The following is a 19,603-nucleotide window of genomic DNA, read 5'->3' as shown; positions in this document are numbered from 1 at the left end:
AGAGACAGTGCATCAACCAGAAATCCAGAAAAAAACACATTACATAAAAGTTTGAAATTGATTTGCATGTCATTGAGTGGAATAAGCATTTGAGCTGCCAGCAAAACATCACTTAGTACTTGATGGAGAAACCCTTTTTTGCAAGATGGTAAGATGTTTCTTGTAGCTGGTCAACAGGTTTCAAGGGATTCTCACTCAACTTTACAGAAACTCCCAGAAGTGTCTATAAATTAGGTTTCTTGGCTGCCACTTGGCAACTCGAAGCTTTAGCTCCAGCCACAGATTTTCGTCTGTTTGGCGTCTGGAGGCTGGCGAGGCCACTCGTGATCTGATTGTGCTTCTTCTTTAGCCACTCCTTTGTTGCACTGGCAGTATGTTTTGGGGTATTGTCATGCTGGATGGCCCATCCGTGACTCATCTTCAGTGTTCCGGCTGTTGCAGTACGTGGCCCCAGAAAACAAAAGCATAATGTTTCCACCTCCGTGCTTGACTGTGAGGGTGGTGTTCTTTGGGTCATACTCAACATTTCTCCTCCTCCAAACACAGCGGGTCAAGTTGATGCCAAAGAGCTCAGTTTGACCACAGCAATTTATCCCAATCCACCACCTTTCTCATGCTCAACCTCACCCTGTCAGGCCAGATCTTGCATGGAGCTCCCGATCGCGAGGGTGACTGATCTTTTACAATCACTACAACAGTTGTGCATGTCTGCAATTTTGTCCCTGATGTCCTTCAGCAGTTGGCTCATGGTGGTGGAGAGGTTGGAATGGGAGAAATTGATTCTCTGGACCGGTGTCTAGTGGACAAGCTGATATCAGGAGTATCTGTAACTGACTGATTGATTTATTGATTGTAATCTGTGTCCCACAGTGGAACATAGTCAATCTGTGGGAGACATGCAAATCAATTTATAACTTTTATGTAATGGGTGTGTGTTTTTTGTTGTTGGGGCAATATCTCTCTATTAAAATTAAACTACCATAAAAATTAGAGACTCTTCACATCTTTGTAAGTGAATAAATGTATAAATTAAGCAGGGGATCAAATAGTGTTTTTTCTCCACTGTACATTGACCTCATTATCTGAAGCTTAGGCCATGTGTAACATGAACATCCATCCCTCTAACACTACGTATGTGACAATAGTTCCACAACAAAAATATCTTACCGCCAAAAAGTCCAATCCTCCTGCTATGTCATAAAAGTCGGTCTGATCTTGTATTTACGTCAGTATAGTACATGTGAACACACGCACATAAAGACTCTTCCTCCTCTGCTTCTTCCAGGCGTTCCTGGTGCAGTTGTTTAGTCGTAAGAGGAGAAACCGAGGGAAACCGCTTTTCCATCACTTCACCACTGCAGTAGACACAGAAAACATCCGCTTTGTCTTCCACGCCGTGAAGGACACCATCCTGCAGGAAAACCTCAAAGATATAATGCTGCAGTGACCTTCACGTCATAGACGATGGCCTCTCTGACTGTTAACTGTGAAACCAGCCGTGAATCCAGGCCTGGAGGACTTCTGAGAAGGTCTCCTTTGATCTGAAGCAGCACTGACCTGTGGAACCATCACTTGACCCACGCAGAGTGGATCTTAGTGACCTCTGAACCTGTGGAGCCCTGAAGCAACTCTGGACGTTTTGGCCCCTGTGGAATCTCTATGTTTAACCTGTATAAATGTGTGAATGCTGTAAAAAAAAAAGAAAAAGAAAAGAAAAAAGACAGTGGGCTTCTCCTTGCACAGGTTCCAAGATGTGTAAAAAATGTAGAGGAAAGCACCAACTACATGACATGAGCACTGAACGTTGTTTTTCTCTTCTGTATATAAGACTCATGACAACATGTCACTAAACCCAGTCAGACTGCTGCCTGTTGAAATGTAGCTCGAGCTGTGTGAAGACGCCGCGGGAGGGGAAATAAGCGCAAAGAAAGAAAACGAGGAGGAAAAACATGAGGTTTGGAGCTGAAAAATACTGTCTTAAAGTACACCTGACAGAGGGAAGGGGGTTTGGGGTCCATACTGGTCATATGCTGTGTTATGTGAAAAGGTTGCACAAGTGTTCCTGTCAATGAACTTCAGCAGAGGAGTGAGACTGAGCTGCGCTACACCGCTCGTCCTCTCCTGCCCCGTCTTTTCTTTCCTCGTCTTGTGTTAATTCTCTTGTTCCTGCCATTGTTCGAGAGATCAACAGCTGCAGATAACAAGTCTTATTCTTCTAATCCCACTCCTTCTCGGCACAATAGACACATTGTTCTTCTCCTCAGAAGTAGACGGTCAAATTAGAGTCTCATCTAAGCTCTGAAAAGTGCACGCAGCTCCTGGTTTCGTATGAATCCATACACCTTTCCCGAGCTTTTCTCTCCCTTCTGTGATTTCCATAGCATCCCAGTAGATGCACCACAATAGCCTAGACTTGACCTGAGGCAGTATAAAAAGAAATATAGTAAAAAGTATTTTAAAAAATCTACAAAAAAGCTTTGGCTTCTGGTTACACTGCTTGTTCCTGTTCCCTTTGTCCTGTAAACGTGCCGGGAACAGCAGAAAATGAAGAGATTGAACTGCAAGATGACCTTATCCCCGTGTTTCTTGTAGCCATTTTGGACTTGTAGCAGTCGGGGTGGGAAGCCTTCCTAGCAAAAACACTGAGACAATGACAAGTGACTTACACAAGCCAGACTTTTTTTATAAAAAAAATCATCACAGGGAAGTGAGTTTAAACACGTTCTGGTGACTGGCTAGTCTGTGATTTCCTAATGAGTTCCTAGAAAGTATCCTGACCAAAATAGTTGGCCGTGTAAGGAAAACAGGAAGCTGCCAGAAAGAAGTGCTGCCTTCAAATCCAAATATTTGATTACTGTCAGAAATACAAGTTCAGTGATAAGCGACGGCTAGAGATCATTTATTTAAATGTCCGCTGCATTGAAAACAAGAAGAAAAAAACTCGGATTTTAATTTTTAAAAATACAACATACTTAAATTTTGCAATCAAAACAATTTCACTAAAGATGTTCCAATATTTTCAAAAAGCTTTGGTCAATGCTGCATATATGAAAGGGAAAGAACGGCTCAAGGTAACAAATTCACAGATCATTGGTCATCATCTGAAAACCCTCGGGTGTGTCCAGCGTAAGTCTGATCTAAGACTTCCTGTTCCATTGATTGCCGATTGTTTATGAATGCAGTTTTTTTGGGGTTTTTTTTAAAAATCAGGTGATGGCAGATGTTTTTTTCCAAATTGCACATCGGCAAATGTGTTCCTCTTGTTCATCTGTCAGACGTTCTTGACTGCAAATGGAAACCAGAGCATTTTTGGTGCCTGTTGACCTTCAGACAATTTCTATGCATATATATACAAATATGTGTATCGCCGTGCTCCTCTAAAGTTCCCTCCAGCTTTATATGAAGTTTCATAGTGTCCTTGAGCTCATTGTTTTGGTTTTAGAGTCTCCAACGTTACTTGTTTGGTTCACTCTCACCACTCATGGCCTTGTTTCCATCCCAAAAAAGTCCTAAAAACCAACCACACTACACTTCTTTCCGAACGCTAAACTGCAGCCGGACAAAAATAGCAGCCAGCCTGTGAACATAGTGGACTATTTAGCAGCTGAAATGTCAGATATTTGTTCAGCAGGAGGTGCACAGCGAAAACCGAAAAAGCCACAAGAGAGTTTATATTACCCAGTCCATCAAGATGTCTTGATTTGATTGATTTGAATGTAATGACTGGATTTTTTTTCTGCATTGGGTTAATCTGATAACTGCAGAAATATTTCGTTCAGTGCAAGTTTTTCCAGTGTCAGACATGTAATGCAGGTATAAAGGTGAAATTATAAGTCAAGTAACCAGCAGGTTAACTATGAATGCAACCAGTCACAATCTGTCCTGTTACGTAGCTTATCTGCAGTTTTAACAAACGTTATGCACTGATTTCTGATGGTGGTTAACTGCTCACAGGAGCATCCCTCATACTTTGTACATTTTTAAAAACTACTTTTTTCCCTCCAATCAAGTGAGGTTAAGTGAAAACCCCTGATTTGCATTTCGGTATGCAGCAGTCGGACACAGCCGGGCTGCTCTTCCCACCCCGAGTAATAAGTCTGCATTGCCTCGAAGGCAAAGGAGTCAAACCGGGAACGTTCCCACTCTCGCCTCGTTCTGATACTGTATTAAAACTGTGTTTGTGTGGATAAATCCTGTACATTAATTACTGTAAGTATGTGACTGATACTGTGTGCACATCGTAAAATACAAGCGGCACTCTGTCTAACGGTATCACTGTAACTATAACTGCTCTGTTGGTGTTGTTAGCTAACCTACCTTGTTTTCCTCTCACGCTTAACTTTTTTTTTTTGTTGTTGTTTTGTTTAATTTTGTAATTGTCGTCATTGCACTGGATGTGTCCGAGAGAAAATGAGCAGAAAGGAAAACGCCTGGGGAAGAAAAAGGCAATGAAACAAACAAACAGATGCAGACGCTGAAAGGCGAACAGGATGAAGGTCGGGAGGGTTGGTGGGGGGGGGATGAAAAGAGGGAGGTCTTCTGCCTTTGTTTTTTTGTTTTCCAGTGCCTTGGCTCTGTGCTCTGTGGTGAAATACACTGCCGTTTGCTGACACGCTGTTTCTTTATTTTCTCAGTGTGGCCGTCTTTTGTGTGCTTGAGTGTGTATGCGGTAAAGCAAGAGGTCGAGACCCTCTGAGCTGGAAAGTGAAGAGTGGTAGAAAGATTAGTGGAGAGGAGTTGAGGGAGGAGGAGTGGGGGGGCAGATAGATGTGAGGATTTTTAAGAAATGTTTTTGAGCTCCGAAGGAGAAACGCGGGGGGAAATAAATTCAAATATGTTTTTCTAATGTCCTGGGGCCGTTTAATCAGTATTTATGAACACGAGAAGCTCTCTTGCGAAGCCAGAGAGTTGAAGCTCCTGATAAGCAATGTCACACTGATCTACAACCTAGGCTAACCGTAGGCCCTCACCCCACATAATGTAACATGAAACTCATCAGCCAGAGCTATCAGACCACTGGGCATGAGAGTAAAGCTGAAGTCGGGCAATATCTCTGTTACCCAGCAGAGTCTGACCTTTGCTTTGGCTTTTAATCAGAGGAGCTCTGCTGCATAACAGACTCCAAGTCTCAGGAGAGAGGGAGGGAGCCCAGAAACAACTAGACCAGAGTTTTAGTGTTGTTTTAGAAATCACTGGTTAACATAGATTTATTTACACAGGAAGTAAGCAGAGTGTAATTTAAGGTCCGCTCAGGCACGCCGCAGAAATGAATGTGACAGCCATACGAGAGCTCCCGGCTCCAAAAGAACACTGGAGTGACCTTGTGAATGGGTAGGCGCAGACTAAGGGGGGGGGGGGGGGACAAAGGGAGGAAGAGGGAATACAGGGAAAAGTAAGAGGATAGAGGGAGGGAGAGAGGAGAAGCGGGAGGAGGTCATGTTTCCTCTGTTGAGCCCACTTCCTGTCCTGATCCCAAAATGGAGAGACTCAGAACGACATCGCTCAGGCTGTTTCGATCGCCTGCCCCTCTTCACCCCACAGCACAAACTCACACACACACACACACACACACACACACACACACACACACACACACACAGATCACAGAAAACCCAACCAGCCTCCTGCGGTGTCGTACAAAGGAGATGAGAGGAAAAAGCAGGGAGCAGAAAAATATGTCCCAGTGGTCTCTGAAACATAAGGAAGCATTCGTTTATAGAAGCTGAGAGGCACAGGACATTTCGTCCTCGCACTGCATTTCAACGTTTGTGTTTGATGTGTAGCATGTGTGTGTGTGCGTGCGTGAGTGTGAGAGAGAGTATCAATGCTAAATTCTACACCATAGTCAACACCAGCAGGCCTGTGCAGGATATTCTTATAGTTGAATTCAATTCAACCAAAGGAGGAGTTTATTTCAAAGTGAAAATATAAAATTGGGGTAGCACATTATAATAATGTCACACTGTTAAGCATTAGAGAGGTATTAGTAAGGTGCCTAATTCAGTTTTGGACAGTGAATATTCTATATACTTGCATATTATCTATATGATAGTTAGCACTAATTAAGATGGGTATTTATATGGGTGCACTGCAGCCATCCAGTCTTTATGTGCAGCTTGCTAATAACGACTCACTTCTCTGCCAAAAACAAACCAAAATAAACACAAAATGGCAGGAAATAATGCAAAGCTTTTTAATGCAATGGATAAAAGATGATTGTAGCCATTTTTATTATTTTGCCTCTAGCAACCAAAGTAAATAAAGAATAATGTAGAAACACCATTTTTAGCCACAAACCACCTCACAGAAATCAAAAGAGGACTTCTGTTTGTTGTTACAGCAATTTTCTGTAACATAACGTAATTGTTGCCTACCCGAATATCCACAGGCCTGAGAGCCATCACGCACATTTATCTGTTATCTGTGTGCGAGTGTGTGTGACTGTGGGTTCGAGTGTGTATACAGCTGCATGTGTGCAGCGCAGTGAATTTGGTCTCATGACTTTGGTTAAGCTGATGTTTCCCTAAGGCTGTTTTGATTGGACCTACAGCTGAACTCTGATATTTAATAATGAGCCGGGTACTCCCTCTGTTTTTCTCCACACACACACACACACACACACACACACACACACACACACACACACACACCAAACGACTGAATCAGAGATAAACGAGCATAAAGTATGAACGAGTGGTTCATTAGCTGATGATTTGGTCATGACAGATAGCTGCACCCCAGGCTTTCAGATCATTAAACCACTTCTGTTTAAGTTCACACTGACAGTGGAATTAACTGATGTCTGACATCTTATCTGCTCTACGGGATGTGTTTTTGAGGGCAGATTGTTAATCAGGCCAAAGCGAACGCAAGAGAACAGTTTTACATGTTTGGACGGTGACCGCATATACACAAGTACACAGCTTTAATCTGTTACTTAATAACTTTAATAATAATGGATTGCATTTATATAGCGCTTTTCGGGACCCCTCAAAGCGCTTTACAATACCACTGGTGAAGGCAAGCGACAGAGGCGAGGCTGCCATATCGCGCCATCGGCCCCTCTGGCCATCACCAGTAGGGGGTAGGTGAAGTGTCTTGCCCAAGGACACAACGACCGAGACTGTCCGAGCCGGGGCTCGAACCGGCAACCGGCCGATTACAAGACGAACACCCAACTCTTGAGCCACGATCGCCCTACAATCACAATTCTGTTTAATGTATGACAGCAATTTAGAAGCCTGCGACTTCCTCTTTACTTCTAGCCTTTACCAAGAAAAGTCATTTACATGATCAGCGCTGGGCTTGGCACATGTCTCCCTCTGCTGGAGTAAAATAGGCAATGCAGCATTTTTACTGTGATTCAATGATTCTGTTTTTACTGTGTAACTCTGAATAAATAATAAAAATAATACATAAAAATGAAGCAAAGTCAGTTTAGTAGTTTTTTTTTGTCGTTGTCTTTTTTTTTTTTTTTTTATACCCACTGACATTTTCAAATGGTAAGTACCTCTCTGGCACATTCATCTGCACAGGAATGACATTTTCTCACCAGGATAAACAATTGACATCAGAAAAGGAAATGTCTGAAATGAGTCTTTGCTTATTCAACAAAGTGTAAAAAAAAAAAAAAAAAAAATCTTTACCTTCTTCATCTTTAAGTCTTGCTTTCCACCATGTCTCACTCTGTGCTGTATACAGTTTCATGCTGCAAGTGCTCCTGTTAGGATTTAATAACTTAGATTTGAACAAATTAATTTTTCTTCAACGTGAAGACAAAAATGGGTGTACCTGGCATAAAACCAGGGGTCAATGTGTGTGCAAGTGTCTTTATGTCTCTCTGTGTGTCATTAGTGGGTGGGTGTGAGTGAATGAGCGAATGGTCGGAGTGTTTTGTGCACATATGTGCGTGTGTGTGTGCGCGCGCGTGCGTTCTGGTGTGGTTGTTGGCCCGTGCCCTGGAGGCGGCTTGGACCTCCCTCTTATCGGGAGGCTGCTGGGTGGTTCTTGGGCACCAGTTTTTGACTCGTACCAGGCAAGCCAGCCTCTACCACGGTCAACTGCCCGTTGCTTCGGGTCTGCTGGGACTCTCACCCTTTGGCCGTGAGCACCCAATCTGGGGCCTCCCCTCTTCTCCTGCTGGGATGGGCATGCGAGATGTGTGGCCTCAAGTCTTCTACCAGAAATAAACTTCCAAGTTTTCACAGCTTTACCCACGTATGAAGTGTGTCAGTGATGTCTGACTGTGATATTCACTGTATTCTCTTTAGTGGGCAACATGCCTGGGTGGAGCTGTATAACTACCTTCACTTATGCAGGTACGGCACTGTCTCCAGAACAGTTAAAGAAAGCACAGCACGAACATTAGTGTGTAGCCTTGTGTAACTGTGTACCTCAGTATCTGCGGTGTGTGCTTTACCTACAGCTTCAACAACGTTTGCACACCCAGTTATTATCCTCTACGCTGACAACATGAAGACAAGATCTGCTGCAGTTCTTCAGCACACTCTTTAATCATGTCAGAGTTATTATGCATCAGTCTACATGATTCTGTCAACCTGTAAAACTATCCCCACTGTCAGAGAGGCTATTTTCAGTAGTTAATATAACTTATCATAATTTTACTTCATTTGGTTTCAGTTCAATAAAAGCGGCCATCACTGTGTTTTCACCTTTGATTTTAACTTGTGCTACACAATGTACTTGCTCAAGGGCAGGTTATTTTCTACACAAATAAACACAGCACCTTATGACCAGTCAATTCTCTTTAAAAAAAAAAAAAAAAAAAAAAAGTAATTTGACTGAGATCTAGTTTAAAAACATATCCTATTATTAATACAAATATATACATTCTTTAAGTAGGGAAGAAATAAAAAATACAATAAAATCTATAAAACAACCAAGTTCTATAAAAATATTTTCAGAGCAGCTGTAACTTCCCCTGAAGAACAGCACAGGCTTTACAAAAGCAATAACAGGGTACAGTCAGGGATTTCTTTTACTTGGCCCTGCACATGAAATGTGGAGTGCATAGCCTTGTGAAAGCTATTTGGCATTGGGGGGTAGGTAGTAAGGGTGAAACAGTCTTTCATGGGCACAGATTTGCAGCGCAGCGTGTGTGTGCATCAGTAACCGTGGAAACCGTGATGTGAAGTACCCGACGAAGCCTTCGGGCAGCTCACCAAGAGTCTCCTGCACCTCTGGTGGGAGCTCGTGGTAGTGATGCTTCTGTAATGTAAATGCAAAAAACAAAACAAAAAAAGTCAAAAACATAAAAAGTTGAAGATAATTCTGCATGAATCTAATGATTGTAATGCTGGCTGACCTTATTCCTCATGGCTCTCAGCAGGTCTCTCACCGAGTTTCCTTTATAGGTCCTGAACCGCCTCAAGTCTGGGGCGCCCATGGAGGAGGAGGGGGGAGAAAAAACAAAACAAAAAAAACAAAACAAAGCATTACAGGTTTATTGTCCTGCACAGATGTTAAGCATGCATGTAGAGCTACGAGGTTGTGTCTGTGTGTGCAAACCTGTCTGCAGAGGCACGGAGATGTGCATCCTCCAGTTGGTTCGGACGACTAATCTTCCTGCAGTTTCTAATCTGACTACAATTGGACTGTCTGCAGGCTCCTTCTCTATGCGGTCACTCACATCCTTTAAACAAACATAGACATAAAAATAATAAATAAATAACACTGCTCACAGAATCTGCAAACACAAAGCAAACAAAAATAAATTCACCACAACATCTTTTCATAGCCCATCTCTAAATCTCAATATCAATAAAGTAGAACGTTTAAAGTAGAAATAATAAAAGTAATCATTTTATTATTAGATTTCAATGTCTACATGCAGCTATAAACGAGTGACCACAGAGCAACTGAGGCAACACACCTGGAAAAATAGCAGCTGCTTCTCGGGGCTCCAGAAGAACGGATGTTTGAGCACGCAGGCGGTGGAGGGGCGTGACTCCACCTCAGCACTGATCATCTGCTCTATCAGATCCTGTGCGATGACATCATCTAATAAGACCAGCAAATATAAATGTTTTCCAGTTAGTAACATGGGATGTGATCTGAGCACAGTTTACAAAAGAGGCCAATCAAAGCATCAATTTCACGCAGGTAACTGGAAAAACTGCAGCCAAAAGCATCTTTGAACTGATGAACCGGTTCAAAGTCTGGTGGCTAAACGGTGCTCACGTATGAAAGCATGGACAGTTTTCCATTTTCACATCATAGGACCTACTAAGGAGAGAGGCACGAGTGAAAGACACTCACCATGTAAATCCTCCATAAAGTGTGAGAGCGAATACTCTCCTGACAGGATGTTGACCTGTCTTCTCAGTGCATCGCCAAAGGGGTGCTGCCCCCTGCTGATTACGTAGTAAAACACACAGCCTGCTGAAAACACGTCCACGGCTGCTGTCTGGAAAGATGAGACGAGAAACACCTTTACCAACAGGCCAATGAAGTACTTCTCACTCTAAAGACCAACCTGGCTTATTATTGAGAAGAGTTTAGCAGTTTTTATAAAGATGTTTGCAGCCTACCGGTTTATTTTCAGGGTTGTCTCGCAGCACTTCAGGAGCTATCCACCCTTCAGTTCCTGGTATTCCAGAACGCAAAGAGAAGCTGCTCCGACCGTCGGGAATCTTCTTACAGAGCCCAAAATCCGAGATGAGAGCTCGGACCCGACCCAGTGCGCTCGGCCCAGAAAGCAGGATGTTTCTAGGCTTCAGGTCACGATGGACTAGACGGATAAAGGATGGAGGAAAGGTAAGTAATAGTGTATGTAAATATACGTGTGTGTGTGTGTGTGTGTGTGTCTGTCTCAGACCTATATTGAGTGAGTGGAGATGTGAGAGGCCACACATGGTCTGTTCCAGCAGAGTTATAGGACTCAGCTCAGGAAAGGAGGACGGATCTTCCACATACTGCAGTGAATACAGACAAAACAAATGTCTTAGAGATAATTCAATTAACAGTCAAAGCGGAGATCTCAGTGACAGTCCACTGTAGCGCCAACCTGTTGCAGAGTTGCGGTGCACAACTCGATGGCGATGTAGGTGAAGAGGTGGTCTCGCTCTGTGCAGAAGTATCGGATGACGTTGGGGTGCGTGTCGGACTCTCGCAGGAGCTGCACCTCTCGCTCTGCCACCTCGAAACACTCTGGCAGAATTCGCTTCACGGCAACGAGGCGGTCGTCAAATTTACCCCTAAAATCCCCATAACATGATTATGTGCATGTGTGTTGTTGAAAAAGATTTCGATGTTTTGCTGTTATAGAGAGTAGGAGTACGAAATACTGACATCTGTGTGCTCTATATTTTGGTGCTTGTAATATTTTCAAAGACATGAGTCAAGTTTTTCAACCTGTGGTCACCTTAGCTTTGAATGAGTTCCTATTCACATCCAGTCACACCACTAGCTATAGTATAGACCTTAGTAAAGTCAAAAAACACAATCAGATAAACATCCATTTCTTCCCTCTCTAGTTTTTAACTCTTTACTCGTTCACAGCCTACCAGGAGTAACCCTTGAAACCTTTGTTTCCTGATTGGAGCGTTTCTGTATTGATGCATGCAGGTTAGTGAGGATTGTCTCTGCCTAAGCAGCTACCCTCAGAAAAATAAAATAAGAAAACTATCCTAATGGTCATCAAACCATGTCTTTATTGACATACACTGAAGTGTAAAAACTCATCATTTTGGGTGCAGAGGAGGTGTCGTCCTCATCCTTATTAAGGATAATGATTAATATCGTAATCATGAGGAAAACATACAGAGAATTAGCGCTGTTTGTGATGGGCACTGAAAACAGCGTGCTACGTTTTAGATGCTTAAGAAGAATTCTTGACAAAAATATGATACAAGTTTTCTCTTTTGCTTAAAATCATGAAAATCCACTGATACAGTTTTCTGCTTACAAACATATCATACCTGAAGACAAATGTTCCTGCAGAGCCGTGTCCAAGCACCTCAGAGGGACTGAAGCAGATTTTACCCACGTGCACCTCCTCACTGTTTTCTTCTGAGAAATAGAAAAAAAATAAAGAAAGGAAAACTAAATGTAGCTCATCTTTAAGGTGAAGGAGCAACAGTGATTCCCCCCCAGTAATGCTTTCTGTTGAGTTTTTATACCCAAAAGCATCTTGAGGCAAATTTGCCAAATATGCTGCGTTTCACCTGCTGTGGGTTTGTGTCCATTCTTGCCATTTTTATCTCCATGCGATGTGTTGCTGCTGCTGCGACTGTGAGGACTAGGTGGAGCTTCTGTAGATGCAGGCAACGGGTCTAGGTGTAGATATGCAGTCTGAATAAGACTCTTGCAGGTATTAAAACTTATACTGAGCCCAGGTTAATCTGGGCCTCAATAATGACAGGTTTTATTAATTCTTCATTTCTCATCACCATCACTGCACTCACAAGCACAGAGCGATAGAGAACTTGGTTTTTAAGTTACACACCGCTTGAGATGTTTGCATCAGTAGAAGGAGGTGGGTCTGAAGAAACCAAGGTTTGTGCCTGCGTATTTGTCTGCATGCGCTGGAGACGAGACTCAAAGGCTTCCTCCAGCTGTCTTTGAGCTTTCAACTGCTGAGCTGCACGCTGGAGAGACACATATCGATATACAACACATCAAACAAGAAGGTTGAGTTCAAAAGGTCAGTACTGAAAATATAAGATTAGTAAACTGTCCACACACTCAAAAACATGGCAACTGCGATTCAGTCTCAGTAGTGTGGAAACTCCACATAAGCCAATTAAAAGAAGCTTAAAAACAAAAACAAGACAAATAAATGTGCACTTTATCTGCAGTTTGTTCCATAATCGCTGTTTCAAACTATGATTTATTAGATTAAGTGGGGAATATACTTTTTTCTTTGCTAATCACATACACTCTGTAGCCTATTAAACTCTGCAAAAACAATACTTAGGAAATGCATATATATGCAGGAAGGTGCTACTGAAGCTGTGAGGATAAGCTTTGCTGTAAATATGATTTGTCTATCACGCAGTGGCATTGAGCAAATAACCTGCTGCAATAACTGAATGTCCTGTTCATGATATGTGGCGTGACACGATAACAGCCTGAGGCTTAGTTACTGTATCTGGCTGAAACCTGTCCAGAAAGCATATTTGTTTCTATTCCAAGTGCTGCTGAGGGGAGCTTCAACAGCCCAAAAAAAATGAGACGCAGACACAAAAGAGGCTACATTTTAAAAAGCATTACAGCCCTCGGTTTTTCAAACAGAGTGGAAATGCTCTTCATCTCTCGCTTGTACTGTCACCATTCATTACCAAGCCCGCATGAGTAAACAACAGCTGAAGATGAAACAATGATCTCTGTTCTCTAAGGGTCAATGAATGACATGCTGGAATAGGAACACAGCTTTCTAACTTAAGTAGAGGAACAAGGTGGGTGGAGGAAAACTGGGAGCAGCAGGAATTTTTCCGTCACACTGTTTTGGATTTAATGACAATCACAGGTCACTTACAGGGGCATCCCACCTGCCACCATTAAATCAGAGCACCTTTGTCAGAAACCCAGACAAAACCATAAATTCTCACCTTTGTAGTTTGCTTTTCTTTCTAAAACATGTAATGACTTTATTAATGAGCAGCGGTTTACTCCCATTTCTCATGTTCATACTAAGGCATGCTCATAAGCTTATATGGGTGATACTGCATATTATTGATTAGAAAGGAGGGTTAGTGATCACCTCATTTAATTCTTTAAAAAAAAAAAAGAAGCAAAAACTCACGATGGGATATGTGAACATGAAGGCGAGCCATCCTCCCAGCAGCAGAGTCACGACAGCCAGAGTCAGACGGTCCTGAGTCACATAGAGAGGCAGCACGGTGGCTGACCTCTGATCCTGTCCTGATGTCTTCCCATCAGCCCCTCCTTGGTTAGCCTTAGCGTCACTATGTCTGCCAGCTAATGTTTGAAACTGAGATACACAAGAAAGAGAAAAAAAAAAAAAAAATTAGATGATGAGGATACTTTTTTTTTTTTTTTTTTTTTAAGTTGTGACTCACATAGCGCTGATGGTAGTGGGAGGCAGGGGACAACGGGGAGGCAGTGGAGGCAGAAGATCGAGGGGGGATGACCGCCTCACCAGAATGCTGCAGGGTGGTGGGAAAATCTCTCAACATGGTTGTGTGGGCTACTGGGGGGAGCTCATGGTGACCTGAAGCAGCAAAACACAGATCAAATACATTTACATCTGCACAAGTTTTTTGTGGGATTTTGTCGTTTTGTTGCTTGTTTGTTTTGTTTGGGTTTTTTGTTTTTTGGTTTTTTTTTGGGGGGGGGGGGGGGGGGGTTTGATGCATAAATCAAAGACTTTGCTCCTACACCAGAACTCTTACCATGAAAAATAAAGAAAAAGGATATTAATCTTAATGCTCCACTGCTTATGTGAATATCATTTTTAATATATTTAAATACTTAAATAGATAATTATTTAATGTAGCAAGAGTATATATGCACCAACTTAGAAAATGATACACTAAATAAATATCTCCATTTTGACATGGGTGTGTATTTGTTTACATTTGTACTGAATTAGTTATTTTCCTCATTAATCATTCCTTACTGACAGTGTTGTTTTCGGCTAGATTAATTAGGTCTACAGCGATCTAACAAGTGGAGGCAGCCATTACATTTGTGAGCCAAACAATATGCATAAGACTGACCCCATTGCACTCTTTGGATAGCAGCCCACTCATTTGCATACTGAAGCAGTATGCAAATTATTTGAGTAAAGGATAGATGAATTAGCAGAAAGGTAAATAAATACAGAAGCAAATGAACACACAAATTCATGTTACGTTCTGTGAATCGATAAATGCTTCATTTTATTATTATTTTTAATTGATTTAAACGTCATTTATGTCAACACTTTTATTTCTGAGTTTGTGCCTGTGAGGTTAGCCTGCAGCTCACTCGTTTTTCTTCACTGCAATTTTCTCTGCAAGGAGGTGTCATTGTTATGTTCAGGTCAGCTTTTTTTTTTTTTTTTTTTTTTAAATACACAGAAATACAAACCAGCAGCCATTTGTCTAGTTCTGGACAATAACTTCATTAATACAAATGTTGTCATTTCTGTTGATTAGTGTCTGAAGGACTCATTTATTTTTAATAAAGAAAGCTGTCTGTGTGTTTGAACACGTTTACCTATAAGCAGCCAGTGGTTTTTCTGGCTGTTTATGCTCCCCGGAGGATAGCGCACATCGGTGGATGGTGTGATCTCACACTCCCCCCTCTCTCTGACCGTCACCTCAGCCGTCAGTGGACCGTCGATCCGTGCCAGGGTCAGTCCCCGAGGCTGCCGTGGCAACAAAGAGCACAGATGAGTCAGGAGTGGACTTTCCCCATTATCACCTCAATCATCAGCTGACTGGATACACTGTTTAGCGTTTACAGATGATGATATTAGAGGAAAGTGGGTGCTGATGTTTGGATATTAAAACTGATTATATATTTGAACTCACCACTAATGAGACTCCGTGGTGCACAAGAGAAGTCGAAGCATAGAGGTGGGAGTCCAGCTTTCCCACATAGAGAGTGGGCCTTAAGGAAATAAAAGCTGAGTTATTTTAATTCAGTCATTGTCCAAATATTCATGAACCTAACTGTGCATCAAATGAGAGTCATGACTGTGTAGCAATTTAAAACATCATACGCTCTTTCCTGCGTTAGATCATCATGAATAACAATCAATAAGGAACTCAGAGACTGAACAAAACAATCCTCTATTCTTCAGTGAACACAATTCTTCTTACACAAGTTGAGTCTGTGCAGTGGCTTGCTCCTTCACAAACTGATAGCTCCACTTCAAAGTGGAGTGTGCATCTGCCTGGTTGCCAGCAGACGAGAATGTGAGAAAACGCAGTGTTTCCATTGCAAGGGACAGGTGGGGGGCGTGTCTCAGCGAGTCTCCAGAGTACAGGTAGACGCCGATCACTGGCGACCCATAGTTCTGACTCCAAAGGACATCACCTGGAAAACAACAATACGGGACTTAAAACCCTCAATATGACTGTTAAGGAACACATCAGTCATATGAGATGTTAAAATATTCACAAAGGGATAAAACCACACACCTCCCCCTACCTGACTCTCTGTCAACTGTCACAACAAGACCATCACCACTGGAAACAAGATGGGCCATTTCTATAAGGAAACCAGAGGCAACAGGTTAGTGTTGGAAGTGTCTGGGATCATTTTAACCAGCTGTTTACATGTAAAATATAACCTAGAGTCTGTATCAAAATACACAATAATGGATAATCATGAGTTACATTTGTGCAATGTCACAATAATCCTGGCAAAACAACTGTATTCACACTCAGCAACTGATTGTGCGTGCAGGGACGTACTGTAGTCTTGCTTCTCGTCGTAAGGTGGAGCAGAGTAATCGTTGTACGTGGCGTTCCATCGCAGCTCTTGTGTCTTCGTATCAAACATGGTAACAACATATTCTGGGAAAAACAAACAGTGACGCCCATCAACCTTCAACCCTCAGCCACGCGAGCAGGTGCAGCCACCTGTGCAGACGTACCTGTGCGTCCAATGTAGAGCAGGGGACTGTTGGGACAGATGGAGTCAGAGGTGGAGGTTGTTAAACTGGTTTGCTTTTCACCGGTTTCAGGATCCACCACAAACCACACATCCTGCTTTTTACCTGCGAAGATTATTAACGAACAGCAGCGATGTAGGTCAGAGTCTCCTTTTATGACAGTCTGTTTCACACATGCTGATAAAAAATGTAAAAAAAAAAAACAAAACAAAACAAAAATGTGCTAATCTGACCTGTATAGAGTATCCCATCAGAGCTCCTGCAGGGAGCTGCCTGTACCAGCTCAGGGATGGTAAAAGGAAGTTTCTGCAGATTTATCAATACAATAAATCAAACAAGTTCTATTTTTTTTTTTTTTTTTTAAATATAAGAAATATAACACAAACAAGCATCCTTACCATCAAACCTTCCTGGTGCTTTCCACCGAGTACATATAAACTGCCATCATTGGGGTCTGGGAGGAAACCTGGTCTAAATGAAATGTGCACAAATTTAGAAATGAATCACTATCAAAAAAAAAAAAGAGAACATCTATACAATCTATACAACAATAACACAACTTCCTTATAGAAATGGGCAATATGGAATCACCAGTTAACCTAACCCCCCTAACTGCACGTCTTGGGACTGTGGGAGCAACCCCCACAGACACGGGGAGAACATGCAAACTCCACACAGAAAGGGCACCATCACACCACCGTGCTGCCCTATCAATATATGATTCAAACTTAATTATATCAGCTTTGTCTTAAACTAAGGTTTGGAGTTTATTATTAAAACAGGATTTTCTGGTGTGATCCATGCTTTGCTTAAAGGCAATCACAAGACTTGATGAAGAATTTCCACAGTTATGTAAACTGTTTATGCATTTAGATGATAAGGCTTGTGGCTCACTCTTCCTGAGATAAGTCTAAAAGCACAAAAACGGAAAACGGACACTTTAAGGAAAGTTAAGCTATTATTCTGAGTAGTGGTACTCAGGGCCCCATGTCTGTGTGTCTCTATGTTACTTACTCTGTGAGGTAGACAGGAACTTGAATAATGGGGTCTGAAAGAATTAGAAGAGCAACTTCATGATGTATGTTTTTAAAAAAAATAATTAAATACAACAGAGTAAACAGTACTGACTCCTTGTGTACAGACCTTCTCTTAAAGTCCATTTGATGTCTCCTGTCTGTTTGGAGACAGCATGCAGACTACCGTCCAGAGTGGAGACAAACAGGAGGGACTCTGGAAGGGTGACTGATCTGACCCCACCAACCTGAAGGGTCGCCAGAAGAAATTAGACACACACACACACACACTTTAGAACAGCTGTCTGACATTGAGGTCAGTCGTGTCATGTGTCGAAGATTTCAGCATAGCGCGCGCGTGTGTGTGTGTGTGTGTGTGTGTGTGTGTGTGTGTGTGTGTGTGTGTGTGTGTGTCAGGTCCACCACTGGGGGGTGGGGGGTTGATTGTAATGGCCTGCAGTGAGTTTCTACTCAATAAGTGCACTGTGTTCCTGATTTAGCAGGATATCCTTATTTGCCCTGCCCTCCAAAACTCGACACCATATGCCGAGGGGTGTTAACCTAAGTGTATTTGTATTACTCACGCTGTGGGCAGATACAGTTGTTTAACCAAAGTGGGGACTTGACTGCCTTTAAGTTTAGTTTATGTTAAGATTAAAGTTAAATCACTTTAAGTCGAGATAAGCTCCCTTCGACTGTGTCTGAGAGTCCACCTCTCCCATATTTATACATTAGCAGGAGAGTAAACCTGAAGCAGAGGTACAAGTGAAGCAGGCAAACTAAGCTGACTCTCTCTCTCTTCCACCCCCCCCCCCCCACACACACACACACACACACACACACACACACACACACAATTAACTTTCTTCTGACGAGTGAGCTAGCTAGCTAGCTAGCTAAAGACGTTAAAAGTCCCATCATATCACCGCAACTTTGCTAGAGCCTGAAATAGACACACATGCCATTTGGGAGTTCCGTTAGGCATAAATAGAAACACAAAAACAGTGTTCACAACAAGAGAAGCAGAAAGCGCCACACAACTCAAAGTTTACCTGAACCAGCTTGCCTTCCAACGACAGCAGGAGAAGAGACAGGATCAGGCGCCCCACAGCCCCCATGACCCCTAAAACACTTTGTTTCATGGCTCTTAATAAACGAACAACTGACGGTACTGAACTAAAAACAGAGGTCGAAGTCTCTTTCCATTTCCAGCGCCTGCCAGCCACTGTTCGTAAGTTAACCTCGGGCGTTTAACATCGCTAAATCCATGCGGACAGCCACTAAAAACGAACATTCAAAGCTCGAAGTGCCGCTTTAAAGCCATAACAAACGCAGCGTAACATCTCCTGTCACTACTCCATATTTCCGTGATGGGACGGATTCGGTGACGTCAGTAACGAACTGTCAAGCGGACAGGTGGGCGGGCCCTTTTCAAAGACCTACCCCAGCTGAGTGACAGGAAGCTACACCAATGAGAGGAGATATTTGGAGCAGAAGGGGAGGAACTGTGGAAATGGCTGGAACACGTGGAAAAAGACAACAGGGCAGGTGTAAACGCAACAAGAGGGGGTCTTTGTGCAATCGAAAGTAGTGGAGGCATTGTTTTTTGTTCTCTCTCAGCACCCCGCCCAAAAAAGCCTATACACACCTATCAGTGGTGGAAAGTCCGTTTAGTTAGGTAATATAACGAATTATACTTGCACTTCACTTTAATACAGGGAAGGAAATACTGTGTTATTTTTTAGTTTTAAAAAAGGTATCTGACCTCGGTGGGAATGAATGGGATTATTTTTGCAGGGATTATGTTATCTGGGGAAATATTATACTTATGTTTACATTTCTCTCTTTTTCTTTATTTCACTTTTTTCTTTTTCTTTTCTTTTTTCTTTTTTTATCTCACAACCTTAAGTGTATGGGCTAATTACCCCGAATGTGCTGATCATCTGTAATCATTTTCCTCTCTTTTTGTGTATATGTATAGAGGAAAAACTCTTAATAAAAA

At 42.3% G+C, this 19,603-nt stretch overlaps 2 protein-coding genes across 2 annotated transcripts in view; one reads left to right on the top strand and one right to left on the bottom strand.

Moving 5' to 3' along the window:
• gna12a (guanine nucleotide binding protein (G protein) alpha 12a) overlaps positions 1 to 4,612 on the top strand; it is a 29,765-nt gene extending 25,153 nt beyond the window's left edge. Inside the window, exon 6 of the mRNA XM_026171542.1 lies at positions 1,286 to 4,612. Within this exon, the coding sequence (XP_026027327.1) occupies positions 1,286 to 1,447 (162 nt within the window). The 3' untranslated portion in view covers positions 1,448 to 4,612. The remainder of the gene's footprint in view (positions 1 to 1,285) is intronic.
• A 4,268-nt stretch (positions 4,613 to 8,880) lies between these two features.
• On the bottom strand, positions 8,881 to 19,001 carry ern2 (endoplasmic reticulum to nucleus signaling 2). The gene is made up of 24 exons (XM_026171541.1): positions 18,654 to 19,001; positions 17,732 to 17,849; positions 17,603 to 17,636; positions 16,987 to 17,059; positions 16,822 to 16,894; positions 16,571 to 16,693; positions 16,389 to 16,490; positions 16,123 to 16,182; positions 15,792 to 16,008; positions 15,501 to 15,579; positions 15,184 to 15,334; positions 14,043 to 14,194; positions 13,766 to 13,954; positions 12,467 to 12,608; positions 12,186 to 12,293; positions 11,940 to 12,030; positions 11,027 to 11,216; positions 10,838 to 10,934; positions 10,551 to 10,750; positions 10,279 to 10,426; positions 9,893 to 10,020; positions 9,529 to 9,652; positions 9,326 to 9,393; positions 8,881 to 9,228 (listed from the first exon to the last, which is right to left on the bottom strand). Exons 1-24 carry the CDS (start codon positions 18,741 to 18,743, stop codon positions 9,046 to 9,048), a joined length of 2,940 nt encoding a protein of 979 aa, XP_026027326.1. The 5' UTR covers positions 18,744 to 19,001; the 3' UTR covers positions 8,881 to 9,045.
• Between the last annotated feature and the right edge of the window lie 602 nt (positions 19,002 to 19,603).

The sequence above is a fragment of the Astatotilapia calliptera genome, chromosome 6 (assembly GCF_900246225.1).
Source record: "Astatotilapia calliptera chromosome 6, fAstCal1.2, whole genome shotgun sequence".
Lineage (NCBI taxonomy): Eukaryota > Metazoa > Chordata > Actinopteri > Cichliformes > Cichlidae > Astatotilapia > Astatotilapia calliptera.
This window is presented reverse-complemented; position numbering and strand designations above follow the sequence as displayed.